Source organism: Aspergillus pseudonomiae (genome assembly GCF_009193645.1).
Source record: "Aspergillus pseudonomiae strain CBS 119388 unplaced genomic scaffold BDV37scaffold_6, whole genome shotgun sequence".
Taxonomy (NCBI): domain Eukaryota; kingdom Fungi; phylum Ascomycota; class Eurotiomycetes; order Eurotiales; family Aspergillaceae; genus Aspergillus; species Aspergillus pseudonomiae.
The window spans coordinates 402,421-422,449 of NW_022475998.1; the positions used below are offsets into that span (position 1 = coordinate 402,421).

A 20,029-nucleotide genomic window follows, 5' to 3' on the forward strand; every position below is an offset into this window, starting at 1 on the left:
TCTGATGAAACACTAAACTTGCATGGCATGTATTTATGGCCCTCGCTGGTGGCAGACTGGAGGGGAACCAACCGCCGTAGTAATTTGGTCGAACTCCAGTCTGCCATATAGCAGATCATGAGTAACATGAGAAGAGGTGTAGAGTGTATTGAGGCAAACTTGGCCAACTATAATCTACAGCATTCGCCATGTCAAGCGTTCACTTAGCCGAGCTATCATGGCAAAGAAGTACACCAGTTAGGTCCGCTGGACCCGAGCCTCCAAGACCGACTCATTTCCCCTGGGGGAGTGCCATATTTTCACTAGTTCAAGGCCAACAGTACCAAACAGCTTCTTCCACTGAGAAACTGTACGTTCCAACCCGGCAGTGTGGAGCCACATGAGGATGTCCATTTCTGCAGCCCTAAGCTCCGCCCCAGTGTCCGGTAGGACATAATCATCGATCAATAAGGTCGAATATTCAGGGTCCATTGCTTCAACAATTCGCGAGAGAATTTGGGTGCTCTTGGCATCGGACCAATTGTGCAGCACATCGCGGAGGAAGTATGCACGAGCTCCTATGAATCAGGCATTAGCTACGGGCTGATCAATCAGGACATTTCACGTACCTTTCACTGGCTGCGGTGTAAAGAAGTCGTATTCCATTGACTCAATGCCCTCGGGCAATTTATCAATGCGTTGAAGAGTCAACGGCAGATCCTGAAGCACTAAGCGACCAGGAATATCCGGGTATTTCTCTTTGAATCGGATCAGCTCTTGCCCGGGCCCTCCACCAACATCAACCATCAAGCTAGCAGTGGAATCCTGGATGGCATTGGCGAACTTCTCCGCAGCAGGATAGATTTCGAACCATTGGGGTAAATTGGCCCCTCGTCGTGATGCCATGTAGTCATCGAATGCCTGCTTCTGCTCCGGGTTCTTCTCCAATAACCCGAAGATGACATCGGTACCATGGGCATATTGGAATAGGGTAGTTGCCCCAGGCTCATCGATAAATTGCTGGATGCCTGGGCCTCGCATGTAGTCGACAAGCCTCCCTCCCTACCGCGGTTCAGTTCGCTCGTCCATGTCATACATAGATTCAGTGAAATACATACCATTCCGAAGTCCAAATCAAAACTGCAGGAAGTCAGTCTCATAGTTCACTGGTAGGTATCTGGAGATCCTGGCTCACATACTGATGCTTTTCAGCAGCTATGGATCCGGGCAGGACCTTGAAGTGTGTTTTTTCATTGGCAGCGTATGTCTCATCACCCACCTCATCACATAGACCAACAGCTGTCAGAACACGCATAACACGCACTGTACAATTATAACTAAAATCAGTCCTACTGCAGAAAGCCACACCCAGGTTCTGCTCTTACCTATGAGCAATAGATTCTCTCCAGTCCTGTTTGCGATCTCGGACGCTGTGATAGGCGCGCCATTTCGGGCTGCGACAAGTTGAAGAAATTGTTTCTCGATGGCGACGCGTATCGATATGTTCTGCATAATCTGTACGAGGTAAGTGGAAATCATCGCAATATAACTTACACAACACCTACCTGGAAGTTAAACCGCGAGGTCGTCTCTACTGGCGTTTCAACTGCTAGCTGCAACGCGCGTATTGCTCTCAGAAGTTCGCCATGTGCATTTGTGTCGCCAGCTGCCTCAGCTGCTACCAGTCTCTGAACCTCCGCGAGTTCCATGGATACTGCCATCATGAGATTTCCTTCTGTGAATCGAGGTCTACAATAAAGAATTAGGAATGAGGGGTGCGGCGCAGATACGAGCAACCAGGTGAATTGTAGTGCGGCCTATAGGTCAAGCTTATATTACCCGTTTGCCTTCTATACGTCGATTTAATTCCGTTAGCACCAAATGCGATGACGATATGATGGTTAAGCGAGGCAATCTCAACCAATATCCAGCCTTATGTCGTTCAACCTCAATGCGGCATCGGGTTCCAGCTTAAATAGGGGAGTTCCGGTCTAGATAACTCAAAAGCCAACTCTCTACTCCGGAGTCCGGAGTAGTTTGTTCATGTTCTTTTATTAAATTATATTAGCTAGAAATTGGATGGGCAAAGTTCCATTGGGAACCGAGACTACTGCAGGGTGGTGGGTAAGTGGCACGACCAACTCGTATATCTTTGGTGGGGCTGGAATATCAGACCCTTGTTCGAATGCGACCATGCAGAAAGTAGTTGCATTGGTACGCCATCCCTGCCAGTATAATTAATATGCGACATTGATTAATACCGCATGTGAAGAAGCCGATGGCAAAAGAGGAAAATAAGACGATCGATAAGTGCCCCTCCTGTTACCTTGCTTGTCACCTCCTTCGCCGGTGAAAGGTCACAATTGCATGGCTCAGCTTTCATCCTTGCCTAGTGATTGCCGCAGTACTCCGTACGACTCGACTATTCAATCTCAAATCGTCTGACACTGGCTCCGTTACCTACGGAGTGGCGTGTTCTGTTTAATGTTTCAAACATCAGACTAGGCTTCCTTAGATTCGGGGACTTCGACCCAGGGATCATCCTGTGCAGCGTGTCGCTAGACAAACCAACGCTGCCCTTGCAAATTTAGATGCATTGCCCTTTCTAGCACTTCCTATTAAAGAGCACTTCCCAGTGAACGGCTTCCCTCTAATTATTCCTCTCACTACGTGATTTCCGGCCTGATCCCGAATGGTTTCAATATCTTGTGCCTGGTAACACCATGCCACACCAGAATCCGGAGGAGAAGCCGCCATCTCATGTCCAAGATGTTGAAATTGATGAAGAGGCAGAGGCTCTTGAGGGATATGTCGTGGACCCTAGCCAATATCCCGATAATGCCGCACGCCTGAAAACAAGCGCAGACGGTCGCTTCGTTCTGATTCCGCAACCTCTCGATACGCCCAATGACCCGTTGAATTGGTCACCCCGGAAAAAATGGTTTCTTGTGGCAATAGTAGCTTACATTGCGCTGTTGGCTGATTACACTGGAGGGACGGCTATCGTTACTATTATTCCACAGTCCATGTAAGCCACCCACTTACTATGTATGGAGAATGTACAGCTGATACACGGGTTCAGGCAGTGGGAGCTAGCTCAGGCTACGGTCCAGAGAGCAGTGGTCGGTAATCTCTTCACCATAGGTGCATGCGGTCTCGTCGTGGTGCCTTTAGCCCATTACTTCGGGCGGTTGCCAGTTACCCTTTTCTTCCAATGCGTGATGGTTGGCACCTGCGCATGGTCAGCCTCAGCCACCAGCTTTCCCTCTTATCTAGCCGCGCGCATTATCAACGGCTTCTTCTGTAGCGTTGGTCAAGGAGGAGCCCTAATGTGGATCAAAGATCTGTTCTTCTTCCACGAACATCCGAAGGTGATCAATTATGTGGAGTTCTCGATTATCATGAGCCCGTATCTTGGCCCTTTGATCACCTCATTCATTGTGTCAGGGGTCAGCTGGCGCTGGGCATTCTGGCTCTGCACAATCATGTCTGGAGTGGGCCTTACTCTGATTCTCTTCCTCGATGAATCTTTGTTTGACCGCAAGCACCCACCGTCGTCCCGAGGTTCCTATATCAGCCGTCTAACTGGAGTGCACCAAGCGAAAGACTGGGAGCATAAGAGCCTCATTCAATGTTTGGCGCTGCCTGTTATAGCCATAATTAAGATACCGGTGCTCACCATCCTCGTATACTACTTCCTCAATTTTGCTTGGGTCATCGGCGTCAACACAACGATTGGCATTTGGCTGACCAACATCTATGGCTTCTCGACTAGAGGCATAGGTAACAAACTCCAATGTGTGCCAGACTATTACATAGTAAACTAATCCCGTCCAGGGTATTTCTACTTCTTCGGAATTGTCGGCGTCCTGGTTGGCTGGTTCGCCGGACACTTTCTTCACGACGCTGTTGGGCAGTACTACACCAAACGCCACGGCGGACGACTGGACCCCGAGGCTCGGTTAATTATCACATATCCTGCTACGATTATGTGTTGCGTCAGTTTGATCATCTTAGGTCTGGCATTCCAATACCATTGGCATTATATGGTCATCGCCGTATTCGCAGCTACTCAATGTATAGGTGTCATGATTGTTACGACGGCTATCAATGCCTATCTCCTGGACTCCTATCCGGAGGGTTCGGGCATCGTGGGTGCGTGGGTGACGGCCAGTCGCAACTGGGCGGGCTTCATGGCTACTTATATTCAGATTGACTGGGTGACACGGATTGGTCCTGCCAAGGCTCTGGGGATTCAGGCGGCCATCACCTTCGTGTCGGTGTTTTTTATGGTTTTCTTGCAGGTGTATGGCAAACGATTAAGGAAATGGCAGGGACGCATGGTATTTAACAGGGAAGGAAAACAATAGCTCATGAATGTCAACTGGAACAGTCTTGGATTTTACAACCATTCACTTCAGGAATACGTTCACCTTAAAGTGTCAAGACTCCATGAGTACTACACTTGTCTAGATATACTCTCTGCCGTCAGTGATAGTGACATACGTACGCTACGGATATTCACCCTGATCTGGGAATGCAGCGCTTGAAACCTGTCCTACTATCACAATTCACATGAATGCTCGGATATCATCATTCGCCGACTTCTCCCTGACTTCGCATCTCGTTCTGAAGAGAGCATAACTACGACACCAATCCAGTCCCCAAAACCTCTCTAGACTTCATACCGACAAAATACCATCCAAAATGCATTCCAAATTCCTCCATTGCAGCATCCTCCTACAAGCAGTCCTCACTCTAATACTTGCCGTCACTCCGACGCTCACGTACCAACTCATATCCAACAACACCCTTACCCACCTCCCCCGGCCAAACACAGACTTCAACATCCACAATGGCACACTCCTCTCCCCTATCCTCCGAACTCGTGTGCCAGGAAGCCCAGGCTCCGAAGCAACCAGATCCCACTTCACCAGCTTCTTCGCCCGAACACTCCCACACTGGCAGGTCGAGTTCCAGAACTCCATAGTCAGATCTAACAACAAGGATATACCCATCGTCAACGTCATCGCCACTCGTGATCCGCCCGGTGTCCCGGCAGGTAACATCAGGAGACTCACCCTGGTAGCCCATTATGACAGCAAAAACACCCCAGAGGGGTTTATTGGCGCAATCGATAGTGCAGCTCCATGTGCTATTATCATGCACGCCGTGCGAAGTATCGATGCAGCACTGAGTCGGAAATGGGACACATCACCTACGCTACATACTGCGGAAGGTATACAGGTTATCTTCACAGATGGCGAGGAAGCTCTCGATCCTCCAGAGATGTTATTCGGGGCGCGATCATTAGCGGCAGAGTGGGAGGCTACTCGGTATCCACCATCCTCTAAATATTCAAGTCGGCTAAAGGCCATCTCCTTATTCGTCTTGTTGGATCTTCTTGGGTCGAGGGAGCCAGCGATTGCGTCGTATTTCAACACGACACATGAAGTGTATAGGCGGGCTGCCGTCCTTGAAAAGCGGTTAAGAGGACTGAATCAGTTTAAGTCGGGGGGCATCAGGCCTTGGCTAATTGATGGCGATAGAGATGAAATCGGGGTGAACAGGTTTCCTATCTATGATGACCAGGTGCCATTCCAAGAACGGGGTGTGGATATACTACATTGGATTGATGCGAATCCTGATACTGGGGATTTTCCGAAGGTGTGGCATACTTTGGATGATACGGGGGAGAATTTGGATCTTGACGTTGTGGAGGACTGGAGTGTCTTGCTGATTGCATTTATTGTTGAATGGATGGAGTTGGAGGGTTACATGACATGAGCAGGAGATTACTGTAGATCATCACGATGCTAGCAAGGTGGCAATAACGAGCTGAAACAGTCTAGCTCTGTCAATGTTATTCATATTGTATTTTAATATCCATTAAGCAATACCATTGAGTAGTTTTCCTTTTGCAGCCATCACACGTGGGCCAAATTCGCTCAGCGTTCAGGCAGTGGCGTCAGCGAAAGGTAGAACATTCCTCAAATATGAGGCACATCTTCTCAAGTTATACAAAGTGAATACGGCCATATCTGGTATGTTGAGGCTCGCAGAGCAAGTCTAGTAGCATTCCCATCCGGTATTTCTCCAGATTCATGAAAGATGATAATCCCAGACCCGACTCCCAATTTCCGCATACGGGATTCTTTGTGCTAAGTAGGATACAACTCCAGCTGTTGTTTGTTCGTCAATCCATCGCGGCCGGACGCGCCAGCGGATAGTCCAAAGTAACGACCTCGATTAGCGGGACTCACTAAGGCACAGTCACTCACATCTCAAAAGGTGTCCATTAAATAATAAGGAGCACTAGGTGGAAACAAACCTTTGCTTTGGCTTCCTCAGTTCCTGCAAAAGCTTCTCGTAACGCTCATATTGACTCCCGGGAACATCTTTAATATGCACCTCCCTGTGTTTTCGAGTCCAGCCCTGCGCACTAGGACCCAGCCTGGCAGCACCTTGTACCGCCCCTTCCGACATGGGATCGATATAATGACTGACTTCTACGTTTGCCGGGCTAACGAAGAGCGGATGGTGACCTTTGCCTTCGAGTAGGGACTCCGCCTCATCGGCCAAGTATTCACTTTCCGGCGTGGTTGTGGACGGGTCATAGGAGCATTTGTGGTGGCCCACTTCATCGTCGGTGCCTGTTTTACAGTTTTCTGCTCGCTCGGGGTTCAGTATTTGGCGTTCGAAATCGATGGCCTGTTCTTTATTTTCTTTTGATTGGAGGTTGATCACAGTTTGCATTGTCCGCAATGACGCTGGCAGAACCGGCTGGGTCATGGGATGATACTGAGGCAGGAATGAACGCCCTGCTCTGAGAGCTGTCTGGCAACTGTGTCGTCTGGCAAACATTGTGTCCCTTTGCATGTAGACAGTTATACTAGTAAGCGTATTCTCAGGTTCGATGCGCTAACCGATAGGACGCGTTTGCGGGGTGATAAGTATGTGCAGTGCAACAAGGTAGCTTCGAGCCTCCGAGGGATTCCATGCATATATGGGACTTAAACTCAATGGAATCCATGACGAGCATGAGTGTCATTACGCTGGATGTCGCCAACCAAAAGACATGGATATTGGTGCCTCAGGCGCGTATCGCACACATGACGTCATTTATCGGTCTCGATCATCGCATGTTGGGCCGTCAGCCTGTCACTTGCGATGCGACCCATGGGTCGCGCTGAACTTTCCCTAAGCAATGGGATTGTCCTCGCGGCCAATCGTACCTTTAACGGTATCAGCAGGATTGGGGTGTTGTTGATTGGCTCTCAGTGTTGACATCGCTTTTTGTTGAGCACGCCCTGAGCCCACCGAGTGAGGCAGCCTCAAGAACTCGCTGCCTCACGATATTTCTGGCCAGAGAGCACTGCCAAAGTGTCTCGGGCTCCCAGCAATAAACTCCGCTATCATAAGTGCTCAGTTAGGCACCCGAGAGTTTTGATAATCCCATCAGCAAGAAAGACACTCGGAAGAACGAAGAGCATGCTTTCAGTAATCACAGCAGTTTGCTGTATATGGTAGAAATCATTAGCCACTCCCTGCTAGTGTTTGGATCACCAGATAGGTACCTACTGCGTATACAGTTCTCTCAGACCTGTCTTTGGATTTTCCAAGATCTCTAAATCTATATCCCAATAACAAATGGATTATATTGATGGATTCAAGGCTGCTCTCGAAGCATGCCACGCATTTATGACGGTCATATGCCCGATTCATTGACCATACATCTTTGATATGTTGGATCGAACAGCGAAAATGCACTCGGTAATATACGTTCTGGAGAGGCTTCATGGTCGACCAGGGTCAAGCTGAATCCCAAGCTGAGGGCTAAAAGCGGCTCCAGTTCTGACTGGGAGACCTTGGCATATTCGCCTGGCGTAAGGCCAAATGGATGGCCCTATGGTGAGGATAAATATTAGTGTCAGCCTCACAAGTGATCCCATCTGCTAAACCTACCACAGTCGAGAGTGCTCAGTCCATACAAGAGCCTTTCCGGACTCCCCCATCACCATACTTTGGGACCAACGCATAGATCGACAAGAGCGCCCACAAGCGATCTACTTAAGGGCCTTATCTGTAATATCAAGGTCGCGAAGACATTCTTAATCGAGGCTGGCTGGTGAAGGCCCTTATATCAGTGATCGAAACTCGCCAAAAGCGAACGGGTTGAAGCTGTAAGCCCTTGGGGTATCCGCCGTACCGGACAGCTTTGCAATAAGGCAAGTATCCTTATCTCAGCCAAACTAACATCATATACTCAGACGTCAATATGATAAAATCCTCAGATATCGAAAGGTTATGAACAAGGGTTCAATTCATAAAGTACATCCCCTAGGTATATTCCTATTACTATAATTTCCATCTAGCCGAGCGATGTATGTGCCGTAGTATTCGACGTGGTGCTATCGTCACCCATCAGCTGCTAGGCAGTCGACCCTCGCTACCGGTCTTCTCCTAGGCACACATCCCCATATTCTCCTCACCAACCGTTTCGTCACACGGCGTCATTTGAAAGCAGTCGCACACTTAAAAGAACTGAAAAAGTCACCCGAAGCTGAGCATCATCACGCGTATTTTCTCAAGATCGTAACAAGGCTCGCTTGCCTTGACGATGATATGACGGTCTCTTGACCCGACTGAAAGGCACCGAACGGCGCTGGAAAGAACCGTAAAGTTACCCAGGGCCGAGCACTATCTCGCATTCTCCCATCACAGACTGGGATTTCAAATCGTAACAAGTTGTACTTGCCTTTATGATGATTATGGGTCCAAGCTCAATAGCATGAACTCCACTGAAAGGTATTAATCTGTGTGGTCAGAGCTGACTATTAAAACAGAAGTATCAGTGTGCTAAGTTTCTACGATGGGTCTATAGAATAATGGACAACAATGTACAAGAGTTGATCTAATATTTTTGCAGAAACGGCATGTGCTTGACAGAAGAAAGAGAGCGTTATGAGGGACGTTGAGGAACGACTCGGTGTTTCGGCAGACAGGAAGATTCCAGCTACTAAGAGCCAGCACGGCAGCAACAGTCACAGAATCAGGGGAGGAGCGGAGACTATATCATACTACACTGCGTGGATTGGATAGAAGAAGTTACGGTGGAAGTATATTACGGCACTCATTGGCGCCTTCCTTACGGCCACTGCATACCTTAACCTTCCACAACTTACAGAGGGAACATCCCGGTAGTTCTTGCTGCTTTCTCCTGGGTACAGCCTGAGGATATCTGGATACCTATTAACATGCGATAATGTCAAGATCATAACTGTTTGCTTTAAGGGCACGTGTATATAGTGACATGTAAACCAAGACTACGAAGCCATCTTATCAAACAATTAGGTGGAGACAATCAGCCGAGAGTTATCAGCCCTGTTCAACCCGACAGGATTTAGAATGGGTCTCGACACTACCATACGCGATATTGTTTTCGTTACTTAGCTCGCGGAGCGACTTTCACCTCTCATTATGGTTACTCCACAAGAACTGGAAGCCGTAGCTGAGCCGAGTTTAAGTGGATTGGGCTGGGTGTGAAATCGCTCTTATTTTGAGAGCATGCCCTAACTGGTCTCACCGGAGGCATAGGAATATCTCGAGGATAACCTCAATCAGATACCCTATCTTAGATTGACAGGTATCTATCTACTTCTGACTCCCTTTCTCTTTCTATTCCTCTTCGTTTCATCTTGTATGCCGATTTTGGCAGTCCCTCAAAGATTGCTGACTATTTCTCAAGCAAATGGTATCTTGTCCAATGCAAGCGCAATATACTCCATTCATTGCTGTCTACTCACGTTACGCTCCCCAGGGTTGTTACACTACAGTCACCTCACACAATGGCGAGACTCACTAGGCAATCGAAACAAACAGCGATAGCAGCCCTCATTGGTCGCATTCAGCCCCAAAATATTTTTGGAACATATGCATTTGTTCCAACATCTCCTAGACCTTACACCCCGGCTAGTCGCGCTCGACAGGAAGCTCAACGACACTATTTCTGTAATATTAATTGGGCCTTTGAACCTGCTCGTCCCAGTAGTTCTGAAAAGATGGTAATGATTCAACGGCAGAGCCCTGCCTCTTAAATTCCTGGCGTAATCAGGCTACCTATTCAAGCCTTCGTAGTCACCGCCAATTGCGTTCTCGGAGCGTGGAAATCGTCACTCTTCCTGAAGATTACGTCAGGGTCGATACCAGATATCCCAAGTACAAACTAGAAGAAACAGGCTCGTTCGATCTAGCGACTACTAACCGACCCAGAGAAGAGCAGTCGGATGATTTGATGGCTCTGAATTGTTCGATGCGACTACTGTACCATCACTGCTGACAGGTAACCCATAAGACGGTGATACGTGAGAGCAACAAATCTGGGCCATGGAGGTAACAGTGATACAAGTGACCTTGGTTTTGTTAAATTACACATAGTCCGATAAGCTCGTATCTGGTCACCGAAGTCTGTGTACATCGTAGCCCGTTGATCTGCAACCCGATGACCGTACACACGTTACCCTGAGCTGTACCTCGAGTATCGCATCCATGCTAACGCGCTAGAAAAGGTATGTTGTCAGAAGGTTTCAGCAAGGCTACGCTCTGTCACCACTATACTCTAGTGAATGCTCCGAGCTAAATACTGCCCCATAATTGACGATCACCGCGACCTTGACTCCAGTGTTTAGGGCATGCCGCATGTCTCCTTTCCCTCCGATCAAATAAATATTCGCCAGCCATAAGGTGCTTTAGTTGATCATATTAAGAGTACACGCCTTAAAAATAGATATTATGAAGATTTATGAAGAATATAAGAATAATTCTAGATTTTTTGTACAGTAATTATTTTTTCAGGACCTAATATGTACACTTTCTCTACTTTAGATGATCTATTTTCTAAGCGTCTAGGGCTTGCCGTTCTTGAGATAGTGCAATTAAAAGAGTTTCCAGTCGTTAACAAATAGCACAGTAACATCCAGCGAATGTTTGATTTCACATATTGAACGCCATCTTAATAACCACAGGGAATCACCTTGTGGTCGCCCTTAATGAATGACCAAAGGTTAAGAGTTGAGTTGGCATGTGAATCCTGGATTCTAATTAGCGGAGGTTATTTTTGATATTTTGCAAGCGGAGATGTTATCTACTCTAGGGAAAATTCCGAAACTTCGAATAGAAACTCGAAGTTTAAGCCATAAAACATTGCGTTAATGCAAGGAACTCGGGCTTCCATTGGCGGGCGGGCCCTATTAGGTACATGATTCTCCTCCAGTTATTGATCAATTCACCAATGCCAGGTCAGCCAAGGCATATCGCCAAGCTCAGTCTTGTGAGAGGAGAAGCCCTACGACGCGGGGTAGAAAAGTGTCGGGCAAAAGATCATAGCATTGATCTTTTTTCTCCGCCAGTGCCATAGACACCGCTCGTACCACTTGTTATATTCAGGTTCATACGATGGGTGTACTATATATGCCATTTTAGCTAAACAATTATATTCCTGTGAACCTCTTCTATAAACATGAGCAATATATGACAGATAACAAACAGGTTCGGGCAATCAAACCAATCCCTTGCATGGAATTGCAGAAACTTTCATATAAAGCAGTTTCATACAGCCACTTGCTTCTAACGAGACCATACAGTGGTGGGCTAACCAGAGGTGCCTCTCACCTGTACTCCGTATCCAATAGTTCCATCAGTACTACAGAAGATCGTCCGGAACAGGCCCGAAAGGGGAAATGTCGCTGGAACGATAATTACGAGAGGATTTTCCGTGATCGGCGATCCGACGGACTTTCTTCCTCAAGAGCCTAATGGGCGTATCCCATGACCTACGGCTTTCCAGCATTCAATGTCGATGATAATATGCGACATAATCGAGATCCACATGGCTAGAGTATTGTTTTAGTCAAAGTTCGTTCAGTACACTCTGCATATGCCTCAGCAAGCAAGCCTCAGGCACACCTATCACATACCTAAGCCACAAACACGTTGGGGTCCTTTATCAGTGATAGGACATGAAGGGAACCGTCCCACGTACTAGTTATGCACATGGTTCCCGCTGACGAAGCGCTATACTGCAAAAGTAATAGTACGTTTCGGCAAGGAATAATCAGCCAGCCATACAATCCTTGAATATCATCGCGTGCTCAGATACAATGCCTGTCGGGATAGCGGCCAAGCTAAGGGCGGGGTTCAATCGAAATGTCATCCATTTGATAGGCATAGTTAGCAACAGGGCAGAAAGAGGGGGCTATAACAGGCGTATAAAATGGGCTGACTTCGCAAGAGATACTCCCGACAGGCAGCTTGTCTTGCACTGCAGTCAAAATGTTTAGTCTTGCGCGATTCGGGACCGTTGCAGGTTTATTCTTACTGGCTCAAGCAGCCCCAGCTCCGCTGCGCAGAGGTATGCTTCTTTTCCCTCTACGTATCTCTAACAAACACCCACTCGCACTTGAGCCAGACTAACAGACCCAGATGTCAGCTCCTCTCTCCTCAATAACCTGGACCTCCTTGCGCAGTACAGTGCCGCTACATACTGTTCTGAGAACCTGAACTCTACCGGGACTAAATTGACATGCTCTGCTGGAAACTGTCCTCTGGTGGAAGCGGCATCTACCAAAACATTAGATGAGTTCAACGAGTAAGGCACCCCAAACCTACACTTCTAGCTCACAGGCAACTGTTGACAATCCAGATCATCCTCTTACGGCAACCCCGCCGGCTACCTCGCGGCCGATGACACTAACAAACTGGTAGTCCTGTCATTCCGGGGCAGCTCGGACTTGGCCAACTGGGTAGCCAACCTCAACTTTGGCCTTGAGGACGCCAGCGATCTGTGTTCGGGATGTGAAGTGCACAGCGGTTTCTGGAAGGCATGGAGCGAAATCGCCGATACTATCACTTCCAAGGTGGAATCTGCATTATCAGCTCATTCCGGTTACTCCTTGGCCTTGACGGGCCATAGTTACGGTGCTGCGCTCGCCGCCCTCGCAGCGACTACTCTGCGCAATACAGGACATACTGTTGAGCTAGTATGTGTATCTTGATATCGTGACCGACAATGTACAGATATGCTGACCAAACAGTACAATTATGGACAACCTCGCCTTGGAAATGAGGCATTGGCCACGTATATAACCAACCAAAACAAGGGCGGCAACTATCGTGTCACGCACACTAACGATATTGTGCCGAAGCTGCCACCTACGCTACTCGGATATCATCACTTTAGTCCAGAGTACTTCATCAGTAGCGCTGACGAGGCAACTGTGACCACCGCTGATGTGACTGAAGTTACGGGAATTGATGCGACGGGCGGCAATGACGGAACCGACGGAACTAGCATTGATGCCCATCGGTGGTACTTTATTAACATTAGCGCATGTTCGTAGTGAACATCTTCGTATATATAGTTCTGCCCTTGAGGAGACTTCTGTTGCCTTGAAAACTTACTCGCTGAGTCAAGAGGGTCATCTTGACAATGGAAAATACATACTCCAATGAACATATATGTGACGAGAACTGTATAGATCTTGTAGTATCAGTGGCGAACACATACGGGCGGTCTTTCCGTTATACATTGTAGAATCGCGTAGGACCTGTGTATCAGCCTCTATGAGATGCAGGGTGGTATATAGTACTATTGAATATAGTGAGCTTTACATCTCAAAATCGATCATCACAATATGGGCCCCGCGATCATGTATTCATGGATGGGGCCAGTAAAATCTGATAGTCCTTTGGTCCACCAGATTATGAAACTTCTGCTTCAAATACCCAATATCACTGCCGGCTTCTTGTTGGGATAATGACCATATAACACATTGCCTCTGAACATTATAGAGCAACTCTAGGTGTTGATGATACGGTGTACAATAGTGGGAACATTTGGCCCCCATGCGGGTCCTCTCTAGCAATTAGTGGAGCTAGCGTCTCGTTCATAGCATTTTATTGGAAGTAGTAATCCCGCCTGGGTCGTAAATGCCCGCACGATGGGAGAACCTCTGATAATCTCATCTACTGCACGACGATGTGGCTGTAAAGTAGGCTGTGCGTTAGACCATACTATGCTATATAAAGCTTAGTGGCTGGATAAGGCAGGGGTAGTCCTGAATCGCACATCTTTTGCTTCAACTTCCAATATCCAGACCCCAACAAAGACAACATGAAAGTCCAAACATTTGAATATGAGCCGCTTCCTACTCCAACGTCAATTCGGGTGGTCACGCTACTCCACGGCGAGTCCGACATTACCGTGTTTGGAGTCCCCCTGACCCCATTATCTATACAAGTCGTCGACCTCAAGGACAACCCGCGCTTCCAAGCTTTGTCATATACCTGGGGATCACCCTTTCCTCCAGACCTACAGAGGTCCAAGGACTATAGTCCAAAGAATAAATTCCCGGTCGCGATCAACGGAGAGATCTTCTTCTTGACGAGGAATCTCTTCGAATTCCTGCAGCGTCTGAAGACTCAGGAACTATACATAGATCGGCGTACCAAGCCATATAACAAGACTCGTCTCATCGAGGCAGCTGAGGCTGGCAGTGTCAACGATGTCTACTTTTGGATGGCCCGAGGCGCCGACCTGGCCGCGCAAGACAAGTTTGGAGAGACGGCTCTGCATTACGCCGCAGAGAATGGCTATTTGGAGGTCGTCAAGATACTTGTAGAGGCTGGTTCGGACCTGTACCGACGGGACTCCACAGGGCGGACCCCTCTCGATTGTGCTAGAATGCGGAAACGCCGCAGATATGCAGAGATTATCGAATACTTGGAGCGACCCGATATCAACCACATAGTCGGGAGTAAACCACGGCCACTCTCTCCGATAGACAATCAGCAGTTCTGGATTGACGCAATTTGCATCAATCAAGATGATATCGCAGAGCGTAATGCGCAAGTAGCCATTATGTCTATGATCTATACAAAGGCCTCCGGGGTATTCGTCTGGCTGGGCGTGGATGATGAGAGTACTATGCGTGCCTTTGAGGCCACGCACCTTCCGTCTCAAGAAGGCATTGGCATGTGGTACAATGATGTATTGCAAAACCATGTCATGGAGGACCCAGAAACGCGCGTCGCCAAGCAGGGGTCAAACGAGACCTCCCTGAAATACCAGGCCGTCGTGAATCTGTTTCGACGAACGTGGTTTCAGCGCGTGTGGATCATTCAAGAGATAGCGTTGGCCAACCAGATTCGAATCTTCTGCGGCGGTATCGAGTTCGAATATCACAAGTTATTCATCCTGTTTCACAACCCGAATTTCGTTTCTCGTTTCACCAGCCGGTCTTTGGCCCAAGCCCTGGAGTTAGCCCGGTGGAGGGGAATCGGAGGAAGTGAAGTGAGTACGTTGACTGACATTCGACTCCGGACGTCAAAACACGTCTTTGAACGAACTGTGATGGTTGAGTATGTAAAAAAGAATGGTATCTCGCTGGTTCCCACTTGGGAGCACAAACTGAGTCTTTCGCTATTAGCGAGTAAAGTTTGGCCATTTCGAGCGACTGATCCGAGAGACAAAGTCTTTGCATTACTTGGTTTGTCCCGGCTATCTGATGGCCCTCAAAGGAGGATAATCGCCGATTACACCAAGTCCACATCCGAAGTATTCATCCACTTCGCCAAGATATTCATGCAGGGAGCTTCCGATGAGCCACTCCAGACGTGGCACACTGGGGAGTGTGAGGTGTTTGAATGTCTCGAAGGCCTCTCGTTTGTACAGGAGAGTCCAGATGTCTCTCGCAGGTTCGATGGTCAGGCATTGCCATCGTGGGTCCCCAACTTCACTGCTCCGCTTATAACCACACGTCTATGGTCACCACGCTTCCGTGCAGGTGTTTACCCCGATAGCTCTGCTGCAATTCTGCCCCATCATGACCCCCAGACACTGCGGCTGAATGGTGCCTTCCACGACGAAATAGTCAGTGTGGAACCGCAAATTGGCACATTAACAGCTACATCCTTTCGCCCACCAAACTGGCTAGGGCTAATCTCATCCATGGACAAGACTTATCTCCCAACAGGACAGAATCGTGTTGAAGCACTTTGGCGGACCCTGATGACCAACAAACTGTCGTCGACCTCAGACGATCCGGTCCACAATGCCCGGTCCTCGTTTCGCTTTTTCATGCAAAAGGCCCTGTGGAGCCTTACGCATCAATCGGATGAAGAGACCATCACGAACCTCAAGCTCGTCCGCGAAACCGATGAGAATAACACACTACCGACTTGGGAGGAAATACAGCAATACGGGGCAAAGGACGAAGTGGGAGAGCCTCGCGGAATGGTGAGGATCGACGACCATGACTTTGATCAAACATTTGTCCATTTCTATCGTGGCCGGTTACTTTATCGAACGAAACGGGGGTACATTGGGCTTGGCCCGTGGTCGGTGCAGGCTGGGGATGAGGTATGGGTGATTGCCGGGGCACGAACGCCGTTTGTTCTGAGGAAGTCGTTAATCGACAATTCTTCGGATACTGAAAGACGGAGTTTGATTGGCGAGACATATGTCCATGGGATTATGGACGGAGAGTTGATCTCTAGTGCCCAGGTGTTTAAGCCTGTCTCACTTGTATAGGTATAGATTTGACAGTTCCTGATGAGGCTCGACTGGAGTCAGCATACTTTGTCAATAGATGGTGGAGTTACTTTCGTGGAGACTTTAGTGAGACTTCTAGACTTATATAAATTCGACTCAGTATCAAGGCATTCGCAAAATAATTATATACATCGACTCATTGTCCTTTGAGGTACGGACCTCACTTGTCAACCACTCCATCAGCATGCCACCTTCTACCCTGCATCTGCAAATAAACAGTCGGAAGAAAGCTCGCGCCCATAATCAAAGCCGTAACTACCCCGGAGCTCTTAGCAATACCGACCGTCTCAAACATATTGGGAAACCTAGTATTGTTAGTGAAAGACACACACCACGTAGGTAACATTCACATACCAGAATGGTCCAATAAATCCCCAGGTCGACCGCACAAAGTTAATGAATACACCCACGCTCCCCGCATCCTGAGGATATGTATCCACTGCGTACGTCGTGAGCACGGTGGTAATAACCTGGTTCCCAAACGCCGCGATCCCCGTGCCCACCACGGGAGCCACGGTCCATTTACCCTCGGTGGCCTGCTCGGTACAGACCAGGAACACCACGCTTCCCGCGATCGCGAGCAGGTAGCCGATGTAGCTCAGCCAGAGACGATATTCCGGGGCGGGCTTGTGTCCGATGCGACGGGCGCGGGCGTTCATCCACATGTCTGACATGAAGCCGCCGAGTTGTTCGCCGAGGAGGGAGCCGATGATCAGGCCGAGGAACTGGAGGCCCAGTTGCTCTGCGTTGAGTCCGAATTTACTCTGTAAGAGCTGGGGAACTTCCACTGAGTTGAGGACGGAGGCGAAGAGGAAGACCATGGAGTAGGCTATTGTTGCGAGGAGCACGGGGATGTTGGTGAATAGGCTGAGGGGATGGAAGAATTCGGACAGGCGGAATGGCGTGGGATCGATTCGTCCGACGGAGAGATACTCTCGTTTGAAAGGCGAGCCACTGGATTGCACTTCGGCGCCGATATACCTGGTTTCCGGACCGAAGAAGATGTACAGGATGAGCTCGCAGGCGTTGGTCTGATTTGAGAGTCTGCATTAGTGGTGCGAAGTGCTAGAGGGATTTTTTATGACTCACGATTGCCAACACCCAGTAAATCCATCGATATCCTACGCGTTGAGCGACAAATCCGAAAATCAAGGGGCCGACGGGTACTCCCAATGTCACCATCACCGTCCAGATTCCCATGTAGCGTGCTCGCTCCCGTCGGAAGAAGGTCTCTGCGACAACAGCGCTTCCGATAGCCATCGCTGGACAGATGAAGAAGGATACCAGAGCTCGGCATGCTGCCATTGAAGCGTAATCGGGGCTCTTTGCGCAGCCGATGTTACAAACACAGCTGAAGATGAGGGACAAGAGGAAAATCGGGCGCCGTCCGAAGCGCTGCGAAAGCGGTTTCCAGAATAACGGGGCACCTCCTAGGATGGCGATCTGAAGCGATGTCAGATAACTGACTCGTTGTAGAGAGACGCCGACATCTTCGGAGATTTCTTCATAGGCAGGAATGATTGCGGCGGCCGTGAAGGTTCCCATGCACGCATGGAAGGCTACCAAGCTGAGATTTACAACTTTCTATTCAGCCATGTCGGTTAGCACTGGCAGTCATGATGAGAAGCCCGCAGGAAACAATAGCACCATGAAACAGGAACGAAAAAGGAGCAACACACCTTCCATAACGGCCAGTTGTATGGATCAGCCGGATCCATACTGGGGATTGGATCCAGATCTAAGGTGCCATGTCGTTGAAGCAGGTAATCACGATGCTGATCGGAGAGTAGACTTGTCGCATCGACATTTTGGATGTCGGCCTCCGACTTCTCGAGGAACTCTGACTCTGCCTTCCCAGGCGCGTGCCCTTGGGATGTTGTATACTCTGTTGACGACATGATCGCTGTGCAAATTTTGTTCTCTCACAAGAGCAACTAGAGAACAGGAAAGGGGTTGTCAAACGGGCATTCATCCAGCTATAGGGGATTCCAAGGTGTGGGCCCCAGCATGATTACGCGGACCCATCCTACTCTTCCTGAGACAGACAGAAAGGCCGATCCATACGGGGAAAACGCGGGGTCCCCGTGCTCATTTCCCGAGTGGCCGTGCTTAAGGATAGCGCCTTATCAACGAGCCATTCGATGTCGCCCATGCGGTGGAGATCATGGCCCCACGGTAGTTGGGGAAAAGGACCATTGCCGGCTAGAACCCAGCGCCTGAGATGCGGGGATCTCCGTCTAGATTAATAAGATATCGGAATTTCCAACGCACTGCGTTCGGCGTAAAATATACCGATATGAGCTGGTTTGCACCGAGGCCGATTTGCTTTGACGCTAAGACTTGCCGAGCGACAATGCCGCGCCTCTGATAGACGCATTGTTCCAGGCAAATTCGCCTCTGGATTGCTTGGTGTTGCTTATTTCGCTGCCCAGAAAGCCAAAAACGGGAAGTTTATTTCTTCCGTACAAACCATCGTATTCTCAAGACTGTGGAGCAGATAACACGGGGGTATCATGTCGAGTTCAGTAGCTTGTAGAGCAACATATGAAGGGCAGAAGAGAGGACTAATAGGTGAAACGAAAAGGGGTCAAAGGGCTGCAGTACAAGAGATTCCGAGGGACAAGACTCATTAATTAAACAGCCGGTATATTCCATTGCTGCTCAATTGCCGACAAACGCTACTGGTCTAGACTATATCCTTGGCGCAAATAGCCCATACGATTATCCTTCGCTCACGAGGTAGATTATGAGTCATGTGCCCTATTAGCATCATAACACACTTTCCCGGCCTTTACTTACAGGTCTATAGCTCTGTACTATTCAAGGTTGACGGCTCCGACTACTGGAACGGGAGACACCACGGTCGCCTATGTCCACTAGATGGAGCTGGGTACTGTTATGAAGCGTAACAGAGTGGTTAGTAAAGATTAACAGTAGAGTAGCGTACGGTCGATAATGTACAGATCCTAGACCTTCAAGTATTCTGTTAATCTTTCTTTTTTTCTTGATACGGGCATCCCTACCTACAGGACGCCGTTGCCAATCTATCCTACATCTATCTATAAACTGTAAACAATGCCAAAGTCCTATGCATATGGGTATCTAATCAGTAGCTCTACCATTACCCCCCATCCAAGGGCTAATAACGTCAGCGAGGGTACGTTCGCATGCTGTCTTGGAATATGAGATGCACTTTCTATGACTTTCTGTCAAGTAGTCTCCCCGCACAGACCCTGATGGCAGATCTCGAAGCCAGCTTCTCCCAGAATCCGGTAATTTAGTTGTGCTGAATGATTTACCGGTAGTTGAGCAAGCCCACCGGCCAACCCTTATCAGATACTCCTCCGGACAATACATAGCCTCGGACAGACAGACATCAAAAAGATGTCCATGCCAGTGGATTCACAGCATATAACCATAATTTATGTTGTGAATGAATTG

At 48.6% G+C, this 20,029-nt stretch overlaps 7 protein-coding genes across 7 annotated transcripts; 4 read left to right on the plus strand and 3 right to left on the minus strand.

Moving 5' to 3' along the window:
* Positions 1-87: 87 nt before the first annotated feature.
* On the minus strand, positions 88-1,933 carry BDV37DRAFT_238734 (O-methyltransferase). Its single transcript, XM_032080874.1, has 6 exons — positions 1,545-1,933; positions 1,365-1,494; positions 1,179-1,302; positions 1,098-1,119; positions 609-1,041; positions 88-557 (listed from the first exon to the last, which is right to left on the minus strand). Exons 1-6 carry the CDS (start codon positions 1,701-1,703, stop codon positions 238-240), a joined length of 1,188 nt encoding a protein of 395 aa, XP_031945811.1. The 5' UTR covers positions 1,704-1,933; the 3' UTR covers positions 88-237.
* Positions 1,934-2,291: 358 nt separating this feature from the next.
* Positions 2,292-4,547, plus strand: BDV37DRAFT_238737 (putative MFS transporter). The gene is made up of 3 exons (XM_032080875.1): positions 2,292-3,007; positions 3,062-3,762; positions 3,817-4,547. The coding sequence occupies exons 1-3, from the start codon at positions 2,703-2,705 to the stop codon at positions 4,347-4,349; spliced, it is 1,539 nt and encodes a 512-aa protein (XP_031945812.1). The 5' UTR covers positions 2,292-2,702; the 3' UTR covers positions 4,350-4,547.
* A 462-nt stretch (positions 4,548-5,009) lies between these two features.
* BDV37DRAFT_238738 (peptidase family M28-domain-containing protein) lies at positions 5,010-5,799 on the plus strand. Its single transcript, XM_032080876.1, has one exon. The coding sequence runs from the start codon at positions 5,143-5,145 to the stop codon at positions 5,764-5,766; it is 624 nt and encodes a 207-aa protein (XP_031945813.1). The 5' UTR covers positions 5,010-5,142; the 3' UTR covers positions 5,767-5,799.
* Positions 5,800-5,931: 132 nt separating this feature from the next.
* BDV37DRAFT_173760 (uncharacterized protein) lies at positions 5,932-6,924 on the minus strand. Its single transcript, XM_032079380.1, has 2 exons — positions 6,311-6,924; positions 5,932-6,241 (listed from the first exon to the last, which is right to left on the minus strand). The coding sequence occupies exons 1-2, from the start codon at positions 6,856-6,858 to the stop codon at positions 6,229-6,231; spliced, it is 561 nt and encodes a 186-aa protein (XP_031945814.1). The 5' UTR covers positions 6,859-6,924; the 3' UTR covers positions 5,932-6,228.
* A 5,385-nt stretch (positions 6,925-12,309) lies between these two features.
* Positions 12,310-13,376, plus strand: BDV37DRAFT_295973 (Alpha/Beta hydrolase protein; the record flags this gene model as incomplete). The annotated part of the gene is made up of 4 exons (XM_032090005.1): positions 12,310-12,388; positions 12,460-12,625; positions 12,680-13,016; positions 13,071-13,376. 4 exons carry the CDS (start codon positions 12,310-12,312, stop codon positions 13,374-13,376), a joined length of 888 nt encoding a protein of 295 aa, XP_031945815.1.
* Positions 13,377-14,149: 773 nt separating this feature from the next.
* Positions 14,150-16,567, plus strand: BDV37DRAFT_295974 (heterokaryon incompatibility protein-domain-containing protein; the record flags this gene model as incomplete). Its single annotated transcript, XM_032090006.1, has 1 exon — positions 14,150-16,567. One exon carries the CDS (start codon positions 14,150-14,152, stop codon positions 16,565-16,567), a length of 2,418 nt encoding a protein of 805 aa, XP_031945816.1.
* Positions 16,568-16,748: 181 nt separating this feature from the next.
* BDV37DRAFT_295975 (putative MFS multidrug transporter) lies at positions 16,749-18,486 on the minus strand (the record flags this gene model as incomplete). The annotated part of the gene is made up of 4 exons (XM_032090007.1): positions 16,749-16,893; positions 16,943-17,619; positions 17,678-18,172; positions 18,268-18,486. 4 exons carry the CDS (start codon positions 18,484-18,486, stop codon positions 16,749-16,751), a joined length of 1,536 nt encoding a protein of 511 aa, XP_031945817.1.
* Positions 18,487-20,029: the final 1,543 nt, after the last annotated feature.